The 12,503-nt window shown below is 44.5% G+C and overlaps 1 protein-coding gene across 2 annotated transcripts in view; it reads right to left on the reverse strand.

Moving 5' to 3' along the window:
- Positions 1 to 484: 484 nt before the first annotated feature.
- LOC141102936 (coiled-coil domain-containing protein 3-like) overlaps positions 485 to 12,503 on the reverse strand; it is a 49,413-nt gene continuing 37,394 nt past the window's right edge. For both annotated transcript variants that reach the window (XM_073591989.1, XM_073591988.1), the window contains exons 3-4: positions 5,559 to 5,733; positions 485 to 3,700 (exon numbers count right to left, since the gene is read on the reverse strand). In XM_073591989.1, the coding sequence (XP_073448090.1) occupies positions 3,413 to 3,700; positions 5,559 to 5,733 (463 nt within the window). In that variant the 3' untranslated portion in view covers positions 485 to 3,412. The remainder of the gene's footprint in view (positions 3,701 to 5,558; positions 5,734 to 12,503) is intronic.

Below are 12,503 nucleotides of genomic sequence, written 5' to 3' on the forward strand. Positions count from 1 at the left end.
ACAGAGGGGAAAGGAGAGAGGGAGCAGAGAGGAAGGAGGGGGAGAAGAGGAGAGAGGGGCAACACTGGAAAAAGAGAAGAAAGTGGAGACAGAGAGGAGAGAAAGAAGAGGAGAGGAGAGAGTGGAGGGGGAGATAGAGAGACAAAATATTAGAAAGTCAGAAGAGAAAGAAAAAAGAGAAAGGGGATGAGAGAGAGAGAGAGAGAGAGAGAGAGAGAGAGAGAGAGAAGGTATACTGGAAAAGGGGAAGAGAAGAAAATCACAAATGACAAACAGAGCGGAGAGGGTATAGAGGAGAGAGGAAAAGGGTAATAAGAAGAGTGATTGGAAAACTGAAGAGAAAGGCAAGAGGAGACATTGGAAAGGTGAGAGAGAGAGGAGAGGGGAAAAAGAGAGACAGAAGAGAGTGAGAGAGGGTAAGAGACCAATATACAATACATTAATAATATATGAATACATGTCTCTTTTTTTCTTAAGTGACATTTTATTTTTGTTATCTACCATAACATGGGTATATCATGGCAAAGGTATAAAAACAAATGTGACAAAAAAAATGGAGGTATAGTTGTAACAAAGTAACATGTGTCACATTAAAATACTATATTTGTACAACAGACTATATTACAAAGTCCACAGCTGCACCCAAGACACCTGACAATGTGCACTTATATTGTGGGTGAGAGTCCCTGCCGCGAGTGCTCGGTACCCACCATGGGTCCTTTTTTTGAGGCGTGTGGTACAGCCTTCTGCTTCTAGACCTCAAAGGACTAGATTAGAAGTTACATAAGGGCCAAATTTAACCTCTGGCTTTCCAGTCCAGAACAAAAATTAACCATACACGCTTTTTGTGCATTTTATTAAAATATACATCGTACAATTACATCTACATCCAGGGGCAATGCTAGGTCTACGCTTGGGCGGGCATACACATGTATATAATATACGTGTGTGTGTATATAGAACATTATATATTATTACATAAGGGTCCCCAAAGACCCCCTCATTACATCAGGGTCCCCAGAGAGCCCCCCTTACATCAGGGCCCCCAGAGAGCCCCCTTACATCAGGGCCCCCAGAGAGCCCCCCTTAGATCAGGGCCCCCAGAGAGCCCCCCTTAGATCAGGGCCCCCAGAGAGCCCCCCTTACATCAGGGCCCCCAGAGAGCCCCCTTACATCAGGGCCCCCAGAGAGCCCATCCTTACATCAAGGTCCTCAGAGAGCCTCCCCTTACATCAGGGTCCCCAGAGAGCCTCCTCTACATCAGAGTGCTCAGAGAGCCTCCCCCTTGCATAAGGGTCCCCAGAGAACCTCCCCCTTACATCAGAGTCCCCAGAGAGCCCCTGCCTTGCATCAGGGTCCCCAGAGAGCCTCCCCCTTACAGCAGGGTCCCCAGAGAGCCCCTCCTTACATCAGAGTTCCCAGAGAGCCCCCCCTTTACATCAGGGTCCAAAGAGAGCCCCCTTACATCAGAGTCCGTAGAGAGCCTCAGCCTTGCATCTGGATCCCCAGGGAGCACCCCTTACATCCATCAGAGTCCCCAGAGAGCCCCCCTTACATTAGAATTCATAGAGAGCCCCCCTTACATCAGAGTCCACAGAGAGCCTCAGCCTTGTATCAGGGTCCCCAGAGAGACCCCACTTACACCAGGGACCCCAGAGAGCCCCCCTCTTACATCAGGGTCCCCAGAGAGCCCTCCACTTACATCAAAGTCCCCAGAGAGCCTCCGCCTTACATCAGCGTCCCCAGAGAGCCCCACTTACATCAGGGTGCCCAGAGAGCCCCTCCTTACCTCAGAGTCCCCAAAGAACCGCTGCTTACATCAGGGTCACCAGAGAGAGGGCGCACAGTGACAGATGATGCAATCTCTCTGCTGCCTGTGGCTGCACAGTAAGGGAGGAACAGCGGTGATGCAGGCCAGGCGGTAAGAGATGATGTCATCTCTCTGCTCTGTCACCCGCCCGGCTTTCCCCTGCTGCCTGCCCGCTCTCCGGCTCTTGCGTGCTGCCCGCCGCATGGCTGCAAAGTCTCTGGTAGGGGACCCTGGGACTCGGGGCTATGGGCCCCAGATTCGGGGGTATAGCCCCAAAAGCCACCCCCTAGTGACGCCACTGTCTACATCTAAAGTTGGCAGGGTTTAGCATAACACTGTTGTCTTCCTGGTTGCACAGCTACTTCCCAGAGGCTGCTTAATACTACACTGTGCATGACTGACTGATACGGTAAGAAAACATTCAACATGAACTCCGGAAGAAGCAAATATTAGTTAAATAAAAGAGGCATGTGTATTTTTACTTAAACCTTGGTGGACTTTGTGTATTTCTTCCAGATCTGTGCAGTAATTTAGTGTGAAGGTTTACCTCTGCGCAGGAGCTTCCTGTAATTAAGACCACTCACTGCTGCTCTCTCTTTGTGCAGGGTGACTGGTCTTGTCTCCGCCCCCTCCTGTAGTTGTCTGCTGACCGCCTGTAGTGGGTGGAACCTGCTGGGCTACTCCCACAGCTCTGCTCTTTGCGCAGGCTATGTACAGCACAGACACAGACAACTTGCTGGCTGTTTCTCTTTAAAATTCACAGATACTCTGCTATGGGCTTACTGGACAGACGATCATCTGCAATTTTTTCCCTATGTCATTCCCTGGGTGCTTCATATGAATGATTAACTGTCTCTAGTGGCTGCCAGTTGCTTGGCATCCTGACAAAAAGTTGCTATTTGCATCCTCTCATTCCTCCCATACTTCGGAAGAATGTAGCATGACCAATGTTTTTTTGGTAAGCAAGCTCAGAATGAAGTCCACCAATGTCTTTACCATAGCCAACCAATAACAGTGATTGTAGGAATATTTTGGTAGCCATATTTAAGGTGGGCATGCTCTATATTTTGCTACGGTTTCCTCCCACACACCAGAAAAAATAATTCTGGCAACAAAAACTGGCACCAAGTGCCAGAAGTTTTCGTTCACCACTATAACACCACATTTTAATAGATACTGTATTTAGCTTCAATACGTTTCTTGAACCTTTACATATTTATTCACACAAATAATAAAAAAAAAATATTTTACATGGGTTAACTTGCAATTTAGGTTTAGTAGTTGATTTAAATTTGTGCCATTGAAAGCTAAGTCTTTGGTGTTACAGGGCAGCTGATGCACTTTTTCTTGGATGAAAATACTGAAATTGGTTATGGAAGAACATAATGCAGGAAGATGAGAAACGGAATATAATTATTGTGGTTGTTTTCTATTTCAGAAAGAGAATGTAACATATATTAATACTGATGATAACTGTCTATATAATGACCTTGCAGCTCCAGAAGTATGAAGGTTTTCTTTTAAATTTCTGTTCATTTCGCCCTCAATATCTGGTACCATTTAGTGCGGTATTGCTCCAGAAGATATTACAAGGTCTAGAGACTAATCCAACTTGTTGCCTATTGTTTTCTTGGTTGACTTAGCTATAACCTTCTTGTGGCTGTCAGGTTTTAGTTCCTCTTCACTGACAGCTTTCTCTTTGTCCATGAGGTGTTTGGAGAGGACCTCCTTTTTACTGTCCACAGTGGCCTGACGTAGAGCTCTCTTTAGGTTCTTTACTTTCTCTCGCAGGTGGGAATTGGCTTTCTCTAGGAAACGGACTTTCTGGGATAAGGTCTTTGAACGTTCCTCTTCTTCCAACAAAGCCCTTTGAACTGAATCACACATCAACTGCAAAAAAGGGACATAAGACACATTAAAGTCACCAAGAAGGATCAAACATTCTGTAAACGCAGCTAATATTGGCTGTATTTAAAGGAAGAACTGTTTTTGTTGGAAATAGAAGATTTTCTGTCTCAACAAATACAGTCTAACATCAGCTTAATGTTCTCATTGTTGGGAAAGACAAAGGAGATGTAATATTCATAAAAAAGTAGCTATTAAAGAACAACACCAGTCAAGCATTTTTTTTTTTTTAGATTTAGATCTCAATGAGAAGGGTTAAAACCTTTGTCTTTTTTTTCTTGCTGTGCTCCTATTGGTGGATTTACGTTTTTTTTTCACTTCCTGTCCCCTTGACACTGGAACAGAAAATGTGATATATGTCCGGTGGGGATACAAATAATACCAAATACACTTTTTTTCTTCAAACTGCATGAATCTGTCCTCAGTTCTGTCCTGAGGAGATCCTGTATCAGGGAGGGGAAGGAAACAGCCTCATTGAAGAATTCTACATAGTCAGGGATCTGTTCAGGCTCATTGGTAACACTTATTCCCACCATGGCATTTACCCCCTCTTGGTCAACATAACTATACAACTTGTGCTCCAAAGGGATCATCTGATATACTGTAGAGAAAAGAAAACAATCTCTAAGCAGGGACCAACCAAATTTCGATCCATGTACAGTATATGCACTGTGGTTAAACTGAAGTCAATCTAGAGCTTGACTCCCTGTTGGCAAATTTCCACCCAATCGGTGATGCAGGCTATATCTTACAGGGCTGATATGTGTCTCCCCAATGTCAAAATGCAAAGACAAAGCATTCCCCCAGCCACCTTGAATGTGTGTATAGGCTTCAAGTACACCCTGCCTACAATTACCCCGGCCACGGCAAAACGCAGCAAAATCGCACTGCGATTTTGCTACGGTTTTGTGTCTTCCCACATCTGATGGTTAAAACTTTCCAATCCTGAACGTGATTTTTTTCACGTTCAGGTAAGGGTGGTTGAAGCTCACCTAACAGCAGCGGCTCCTAAACTCTGCTAAAAGCCTATGTGTACATTGACACAGGATTTTATGGAGTTGAGTTTAGGAGCTATGGCAAAACAATACCAAAAGCTCCTAAACTCGAGTTTAGTAGCTGCTAGTGTACAGGGGGAATAGTTTAACATTTGAGCTACATTTTCATGTTTTTATTGTCAACCTTAAAAAATGTCATAACAAACTGGTGACTTGGAAGGGGAAAGAAGACGTCTCATATGTAGACCCAGATATTACAATTTTAAATATATTTTCCAAAACATCCTTTTGCCTTCTTAGGTCTACACCCAATTGATCAATCATCTCCTAGCATTAGATGTAATTTGTCAATCATCGCCTAGTTTTAGTTTTATCTCCTTCATTTATGGGTTATTTCCTAGATGTCTACACAAAATGTATCAATTATCTCCTTGCCTTAGGTCTACATTTAGCAAATATCTCCTAGACTTGTCGTAGGTTAATAAGTAACATATCAAATATTTCCTAGTCTTAGGTTAATAAGAAACATATTAAATATTTCCTAGTCTTAGGTTTACACCGAACTTAATGCCTGTCTGGAATTATGGCCCACAGAAACCAAATGTACTTTTCCCTATCTGTAAAGTGCTATATTCTTTTAACATTTGAATAAAAAAGATCATATTCAAAAACTGGAAAAGGTTGACGAAGACCAAGGCTACAAAACAGACATGTGAGCCAGGAAATATCAATGAGGAAATGATGGAATAACCTGAAAACCTCAAAGGAAAAATTAACAAACAGTCAGCGTAGGGGACACAGATAAGGACGGGATAACGTGAAGCAGCAGATGTTTGTCCTCTGCTCACCCTATTGTCCTCTTGAGCTTCCCAGTCTGGAGAGAAGACCTGAGGATCTGTCCCGACCACACAGTTGGAGAACTGAAACATACTGGCGAAAATGCGATTGTTTTCCGGTGTGTTGGGGAAAATGGGGTCTTGAAAGTTGACTCCGTGAGGAAGGAGATTGTAATTTTCATCCATCCTGAAACAATTTAAAGAAAATTAGAACGAAAAATTAAAAGCAATAGGAAAAATTTAAGAAGTTCTTCAGGGGAAAAAAAAGTCAACTACAGAACTTGAAACATATATATATAGCTCAGCCTCACAGGTCAGGGTACATAGCTCAGCCTCACAGATCAGGGTATACAGCTCAGCCTCACAGATCAGGGTATACAGCTCAGCCTCACAGATCAGGGTATATAGCTCAGCCTCACATATCAGGGTGTATAGTTCAGCCTCATAGATCAGGGTATATAGCTCAGCATTACAGATCAGGGTATATAGTTCAGCATTAGAGATTGGGGTATATAGTTCAGCATTACAGATCAGGGTATATAGTTCAGCATTACAGATCAGGGTATATGACTCAGCCTCACAGATCAGGGTATATAGCTTAGCCCCACAGATCAGGGTATATAGCTCAGCCTCACAGATCAGCGTATATAGCTCAGCCTCACAGATCAGCGTTTATAGCTCAGCCTCACAGATCAGTGTATATAGCTCAGCCTCAAAGATCAGCGTATACAGCTCAGCATCACAGACCAGGGTATATAGCTCAACATCACAGATCAAGGTAAATAGCTCAACATCACAGATCAGGGTATACAGCTCAGCCTCACAGATCAGGGTATATAGCTCAGCCTCACAGATCGGGGTATATAGCTCAGCGTCACAGATCAGGGTATATAGCTCAGCATCACAGATCAGGGTATATAGCCCCCCCTCATCAGCACAGACCCCCCCAGGTCAAACCACCCCCCCATCATCAGCACAGACCCCCCCAGGACAACCCCCCCACTATCAGCACAGACCCCCAGGACAAACCACCCCCCCACTAACAGCACAGACCCCCCACGACAAACAACCCCCCCACCATCAGTACAGACCCCCTAGCGAGTGGAGGGAATGAGAGGCGAGCAGAGCACTGCAGAGAAGCGCAGGGAAGGGACCAACTTACTGAATGAGGGAAGGGTCCAGGCCTCCAGGGATTGTGGAGGGGTGGAGGGGATTGTGTGTGGAGCGGAGGGGTGGCTCGCGGGCCGCGGCCACATACAGACTGACTAAGTCAGCTAGAGCTAGCTAGGAGCAGAGAGACACAACAGACTGTCACTGACACACACTGAGCCTGAGGCCCGCAACGGTTTACATACCGTTAGAAGCCACGCCGCTCAGCTCCGGAGTCAGTCAGTCAGGCCTTCACTTAATCAGTCACCACGCGCCAGTCCATCTCAGTCCACTCCCTCCAACCACAGTGAGCTGGGAAACCAGAAGCGACACGCGGTGTAAAAGCACCGTCCACCGTCTTCCGGTCCCGGCCATTAAAATAAAAGAATAGGAACAATGACAAATCACTGGAGAGTGGGGAGTGTTTGCGGGCACATCGCTTGCGCCCCCAACACTCCCTAAACACAGGCAAATCAGCTTCCCAGCTTGCAATCAGCTGATTGCAAGCTGGGAAGCTTTCCATAAACCGCTGTGTGTCCGGCGCCTGGACACTCTTAAAGTGACTTTTTTTTTTGGTGAATAGCTTGGGGGGGGGGCGGCACCCCTGCGCCCCCTATGGATGGGCCACCACTGCTTTAAAATACATTTTATATACTAGAATGCAGCCTGAGACACGGAACTAGGCTGTGTGGAAATTATCCTACAAGAGGTCTGGGCATGACATCCACTATGCACACTCACCCACCCCAAGTAATCCTATTGCATCCCCTTCCAACTATATAGTTCTAAACAACTCCTCTAATACAAAAAAGCTATTTTTTTTTTGTTTGATAAGAGTTTTTCAAATACAAAAAGTATAGTTGCTTACATTTCATGGATTAAAAAAATACTTTCTCGATTAATTTTGACAGGCTGCTGGTAGCGGGCTGTACACACCACCTGTGATTATGAGGTGCCAAAATACACCCATTTATTTCATTATTTCATTGTATGCACAGTGTCCATGGGCAAGAGTCCTTAACGGCGGTGAAAAACTGACTTTGACATCTACTGGAGAACTTCTGAAATCTTAGTAGTCTTAGTAAATTGCAGTAAATTGTATTATGTAGCATGTAGTTTCATGCATGAGCTATTGGAAGAGGTAAATATTATGAGAACAGAGACAACATAAACTATTCGATGTTTACAATGACGTAGCGTTGCTCCTGGGAGGTAGATTCAGTGCAGAAATGACCGCAATCCCCCTGTGTCCCATACACACTAATCCATATAAATCAAAGGTATTCATAATTACATCTCTGAGAATAAACACCAGAGAGGTATACAATTCCAGGCATGAACCCACTCTGGTACTTTAAATCCTATAAATGTAAACCGGCCATACTGTTAAAGGGCCAGTCCACCAAAAAACAGGATTTTAATTTTAGTAAATGTTGGAAAATTCAACCCACTGAGAGTTTCTTTTATTTTGGGGACTCTATTGGTAAGATCTCTGTGCTAAGTTCCCGGGTCTGCCCACCTACTATAGCTATTATGACACAACAGGTAGTGAGTGGAAATTCCCCCAGTACCTGTGGTGACTGGGGGAAGTGTAAGGTTTGCTCCTTATTTCTGTTCTGGTCACATTTTTGGATTCTCCCATCACCTTTTGTCTTAGTGACAATGGCCAACAGAACAAACAGAGAGGGTTAACTTCCGAAGTGTCAAAAAGCAAGAAATACATTATAGGGGAGATTTACTAAAACTAGTGCACTCAGAATCCAGTGCAGCTGTGCATGGTAGCCAATCAGCTTCTAAGTTTAGTTTGTGCAATTAAGCTTTTACTATAAAACATGGAAGCTGATTGGTTTCTATGGATAGCTACACCAGATATTGCACACCTCCATTTTAGTAAATAACTATCTATATTACCAAAAGTATTGGGACGTCTGCCTTTACATGCACATGAACTTTAATGGCATCCCAGTCTCATGCCCCGTACACACGGTCGGACATTGTTCGGACATTCCGACAACAAAATCCTAGGATTTTTTCCGATGGATGTTGGCTCAAACTTGTCTTGCATACACACGGTCACACAAAGTTGACGGAAAATCCGATCGTTCTGAATGCACTGACGTAAAACACGTACGTCGGGACTATAAACGGGGCAGTAGCCAATAGCTTTCATCTCTTTATTTATTCTGAGCATGCGTGGCACTTTATGCATCGGATTAATGTACACACGATCGGAAATTCCGACAACGGATTTTGTTGTCGGAAAATTTTATAGCCTGCTCTCAAACTTTGTGTGTCGGAAAATCCGATGGAAAATGTGTGATGGAGCCTACACACGGTCGGAATTTCCGACAACAAGGTCCTATCACACATTTTCTGTCGGAAAATCCGACCGTGTGTACGGGGCATTAGTCCGTAGGGTTCAATATTGAGTTGGCCCACCCTTTGCAGCTATAATAGCTTCAACTCTTCTAGGAAGGCTGTCCACAAGGTTTAGGAGTGTGTTTATGGGAATGTTTGACCATTCTTCCAGAAGTGCATTTGTGAGGTCAGGCACTAATGTCATGTTGGAACAGGAAGGGGCCATCCCCAAACTGTTCCCACAAAGTTGAGAGTACGAAATTATCCAAATTGTCCTTAGTATGTTGACGCCTTTCAGAGTTCCCTTAACTTGAACTAAGAGGCCAAGCCCAACCACTGAAAAACAACCCCACACCATAATCCCACTTACACTTTTGGCAACATAGTGTGGATGAGCGAGTTTGGGGTGGAGGAACTTAACTGGCCGGCACAGAGTCCTGACCTCAACCCGATGGAACACCTTTGGGATAAATTAGAGTGGAGACTGTCAGGCCTTTTTATCCACATCAGTGCCTGACCTCACAAATGCGCTTCTGGAAGAATGGTCAAACGTTCCCATAGACACACTTCTAAACCTTGTGGACAGCCTTCCCAGAAAAGTTGAAGCTGTTATGGCTGAAAAGGGTGGACCAACTCAATATTGAACCATACGGACTAAGACTGGGATGTCATTAAAGTTCATGTGCGTGTAAAGGCAGGCGTCCCAATACTTCTGGTAATATAGTGTAGGTCCACTTTAAGCCAGATGCATCTGTTACAGAAAGGGATGCATAAAGTTGGAGCAAATGCATGAGCATTAAGGAGGGGTCCTAACTTCTGATCTGCCCAGGTGCCCTCCCCCTGCAGTCCATGCGTGCCACCCCACAGATTACAGCAAGTACTTTTTCATTTTCAGATTTGTAGTTCTTATTCATTTTGGATATTCCTTCTCTGTTTGTTATAGATTTTTGGTTACTGTAACCTCTATATTTTGCCTGGCACAAAAACGAAACAGAGAGGCGAGAAGATCTTTCACACATGCACACAAACATGCACATACACAATGGCTTTTATGCTTAACTCAAAGCAGAAAATGTGTTTTGTCTCAACCTGCAATTCATAAGGTCTCCCGGAGGGAGCACAGCATGGCTTCATTCCCAGTTATTGAGCTTATACAGCAATCCTACACTGATGGGAAACAGAGCGTACGGCAAGCACGGGGGAAACACAAACTTCCACTTTGTGGGATTGCAAACCTTGGTAGGCATGCTGAGCTGGACACACAGACATTACAATCCCATTGTTCAATCTCATTTAGCTCTGCCAACAACTGTGCAGTGCAGGTGCTTGTCTGATTGTATACCACCTGAATGGGCAGCTAATGAAAACTCATTAAGCCTAGTAGTACACACTTAGCATTTTGTGGATTGTACACTGCTATTGTGCCTAATAAAATTCCTATAAGAAGAAGCTTTGGGTTGCCGGCGATTTTTTTTACCATGAATTCACACAGCCAGTACAACAACTCCGCTCACCAACTTCAATAAAGCAATAGAGCTTAGGTGAGTCTTTCTCCTAGTAGTACACACTCTATGCATCAAGGTGAAAAACCTTCTTTAGTGCAGCAGTGCCCCCGAACCCCTTATATTTACCCGAGCCCCTTAATTCCCGCCACGGGAACAAGCACACTAGCTCCGGCCGGTGTCTTGTGTCCTGATTGGATAGATTGATAGCAGCGCAGCCATTGGCTCCTGTTGCTGCCATCAAATCCAGTGACGCGGGCACCGGGGGGGAACAGTGGGAACAGACGCAGCAGCAGGACATGGAAGCGCGCCCGCATGGGTGTCCCGCTTCTCCGATGGGGCACTCGAGAAGAGGAGAAGCCAGGAGAGCCATGGAGGGACCCCAGAAGGGGAGGATTAGGGCCACTCTGTGCAAAACCAACTGCACAGCGGAGGTAAGTATGACCTCTTTAATTTATAGCATTTGTTTTATGTATTTTTTCTGTATTTTTGGTTGATATTCTTCCTCAATCATTTAAAATACACCTATGATAAAAATTATAGACCCTTCATTTCTTTGTAAGTGGGCATGTGCATGCCCGGTGGTCACGATGACCGCCGGGCACCCGCGATCGCTCCACACAGAGACAGAACAGAGATTTGTCAATGTAAACAGACAGATCTCCGTGCTGTCAGGGGCGAGGAGAGCAATCTGTTGTTCATACTAAGCATGAACAACCAATCGCTTTCCTCACCCAGTCAGTCCCCTCCCCCCACAGTTAGAATCATTCCCTAGGGAACACAGTAAACCGTTTGATCATCCCCTAGTGTTAATCCCTTCCATTTTTATAGCACTGGTCGCTGTATAAATGCCAATGGTCCCAAAGATGTGTAAAAAGTGTCCGATGTGTCCGCCATAACGTTGCAGTCCCGATAAAAATCGCTGATCACCACCATTACTAGTAAAAAAATTAAAATGCCATAGATCTTTCCCCTATTTTGTAGATGCTATAACTTTTGCGCAAACCAATCAATATACGCTTATTATGATTTTTGTTACCAAAAATATGTAGAAGAAAAAAAATTACCTTTTTTTAAAAAAAATGGGGATATTTATTATAGCAAAAGGTACAAAATATTGTGTGTTTTTCAAAATTGTCGCGCTTTTTTTTGTTTATAGCGCAAAAAATAAAAACCGCAGAGATGATCAAATACCACCAAAAGAAAGCTCCATTTGTGGGAAAAAAAGTACGTCAATTTTATTTGGGTACAACATCGCACAACCGCGTAATTGTCAGTTAAATCGCCGCAGTGCCGTATCGAAAAAAAATGGCCTGGTCATTGAGCAGCCAAATCTTCCGGGGCTGAAGCGGTTAAATTACATATTTACGAGCCCCTTCCCGAACTCTCCATCCTGAAATAACCCACTGCGTGCCTGCAGCAGCTGTCGGCAGGAGAGGAGGGAAGCCGGAAGCGCTGCAGGGGAAAGGGACACATGGGCGGGGGCTCAGACAGCAAGTGGGTGGGGCACAAATACTAGAGCTGATCCCCCAGCAAAGCTGCCGGAGGAAGAAATAGGAGTAGAAGCGGTAGCGCTGCAGGGAGAGGCACAAGAGGATTGGTATCAGCAATAAGGGAATACAGCCAGCACTACTGCCCGGCAGGTGCCCAGGCCCACCTTTCGAACTGATGGGGCCAAGGCCTGGTACAGGAGGGCCGGCTGTACTGCCTTATCAGCAGTCTTGAATATTACCATAACTGTTAAAAAATTGAAAGTTTTTTTTTATTATATGTGCTTGATAAGTTCAAAATTTGTCCCTCATTTTGGTCTGATCTATATAGTTGTATATAAAATGCACTTTTTATCTTTCAAAAAGTGTTTCCCAGTGCTAAACCTTTCTTCCAAATTCTAAATTGCTGCATTTGTACATTTTAAAAGCCAATATAAAGCAATAGTAGTGGTTGTAAC

The sequence above is a fragment of the Aquarana catesbeiana genome, linkage group LG07 (assembly GCF_042186555.1).
Source record: "Aquarana catesbeiana isolate 2022-GZ linkage group LG07, ASM4218655v1, whole genome shotgun sequence".
Taxonomy (NCBI): Eukaryota; Metazoa; Chordata; class Amphibia; order Anura; family Ranidae; genus Aquarana; species Aquarana catesbeiana.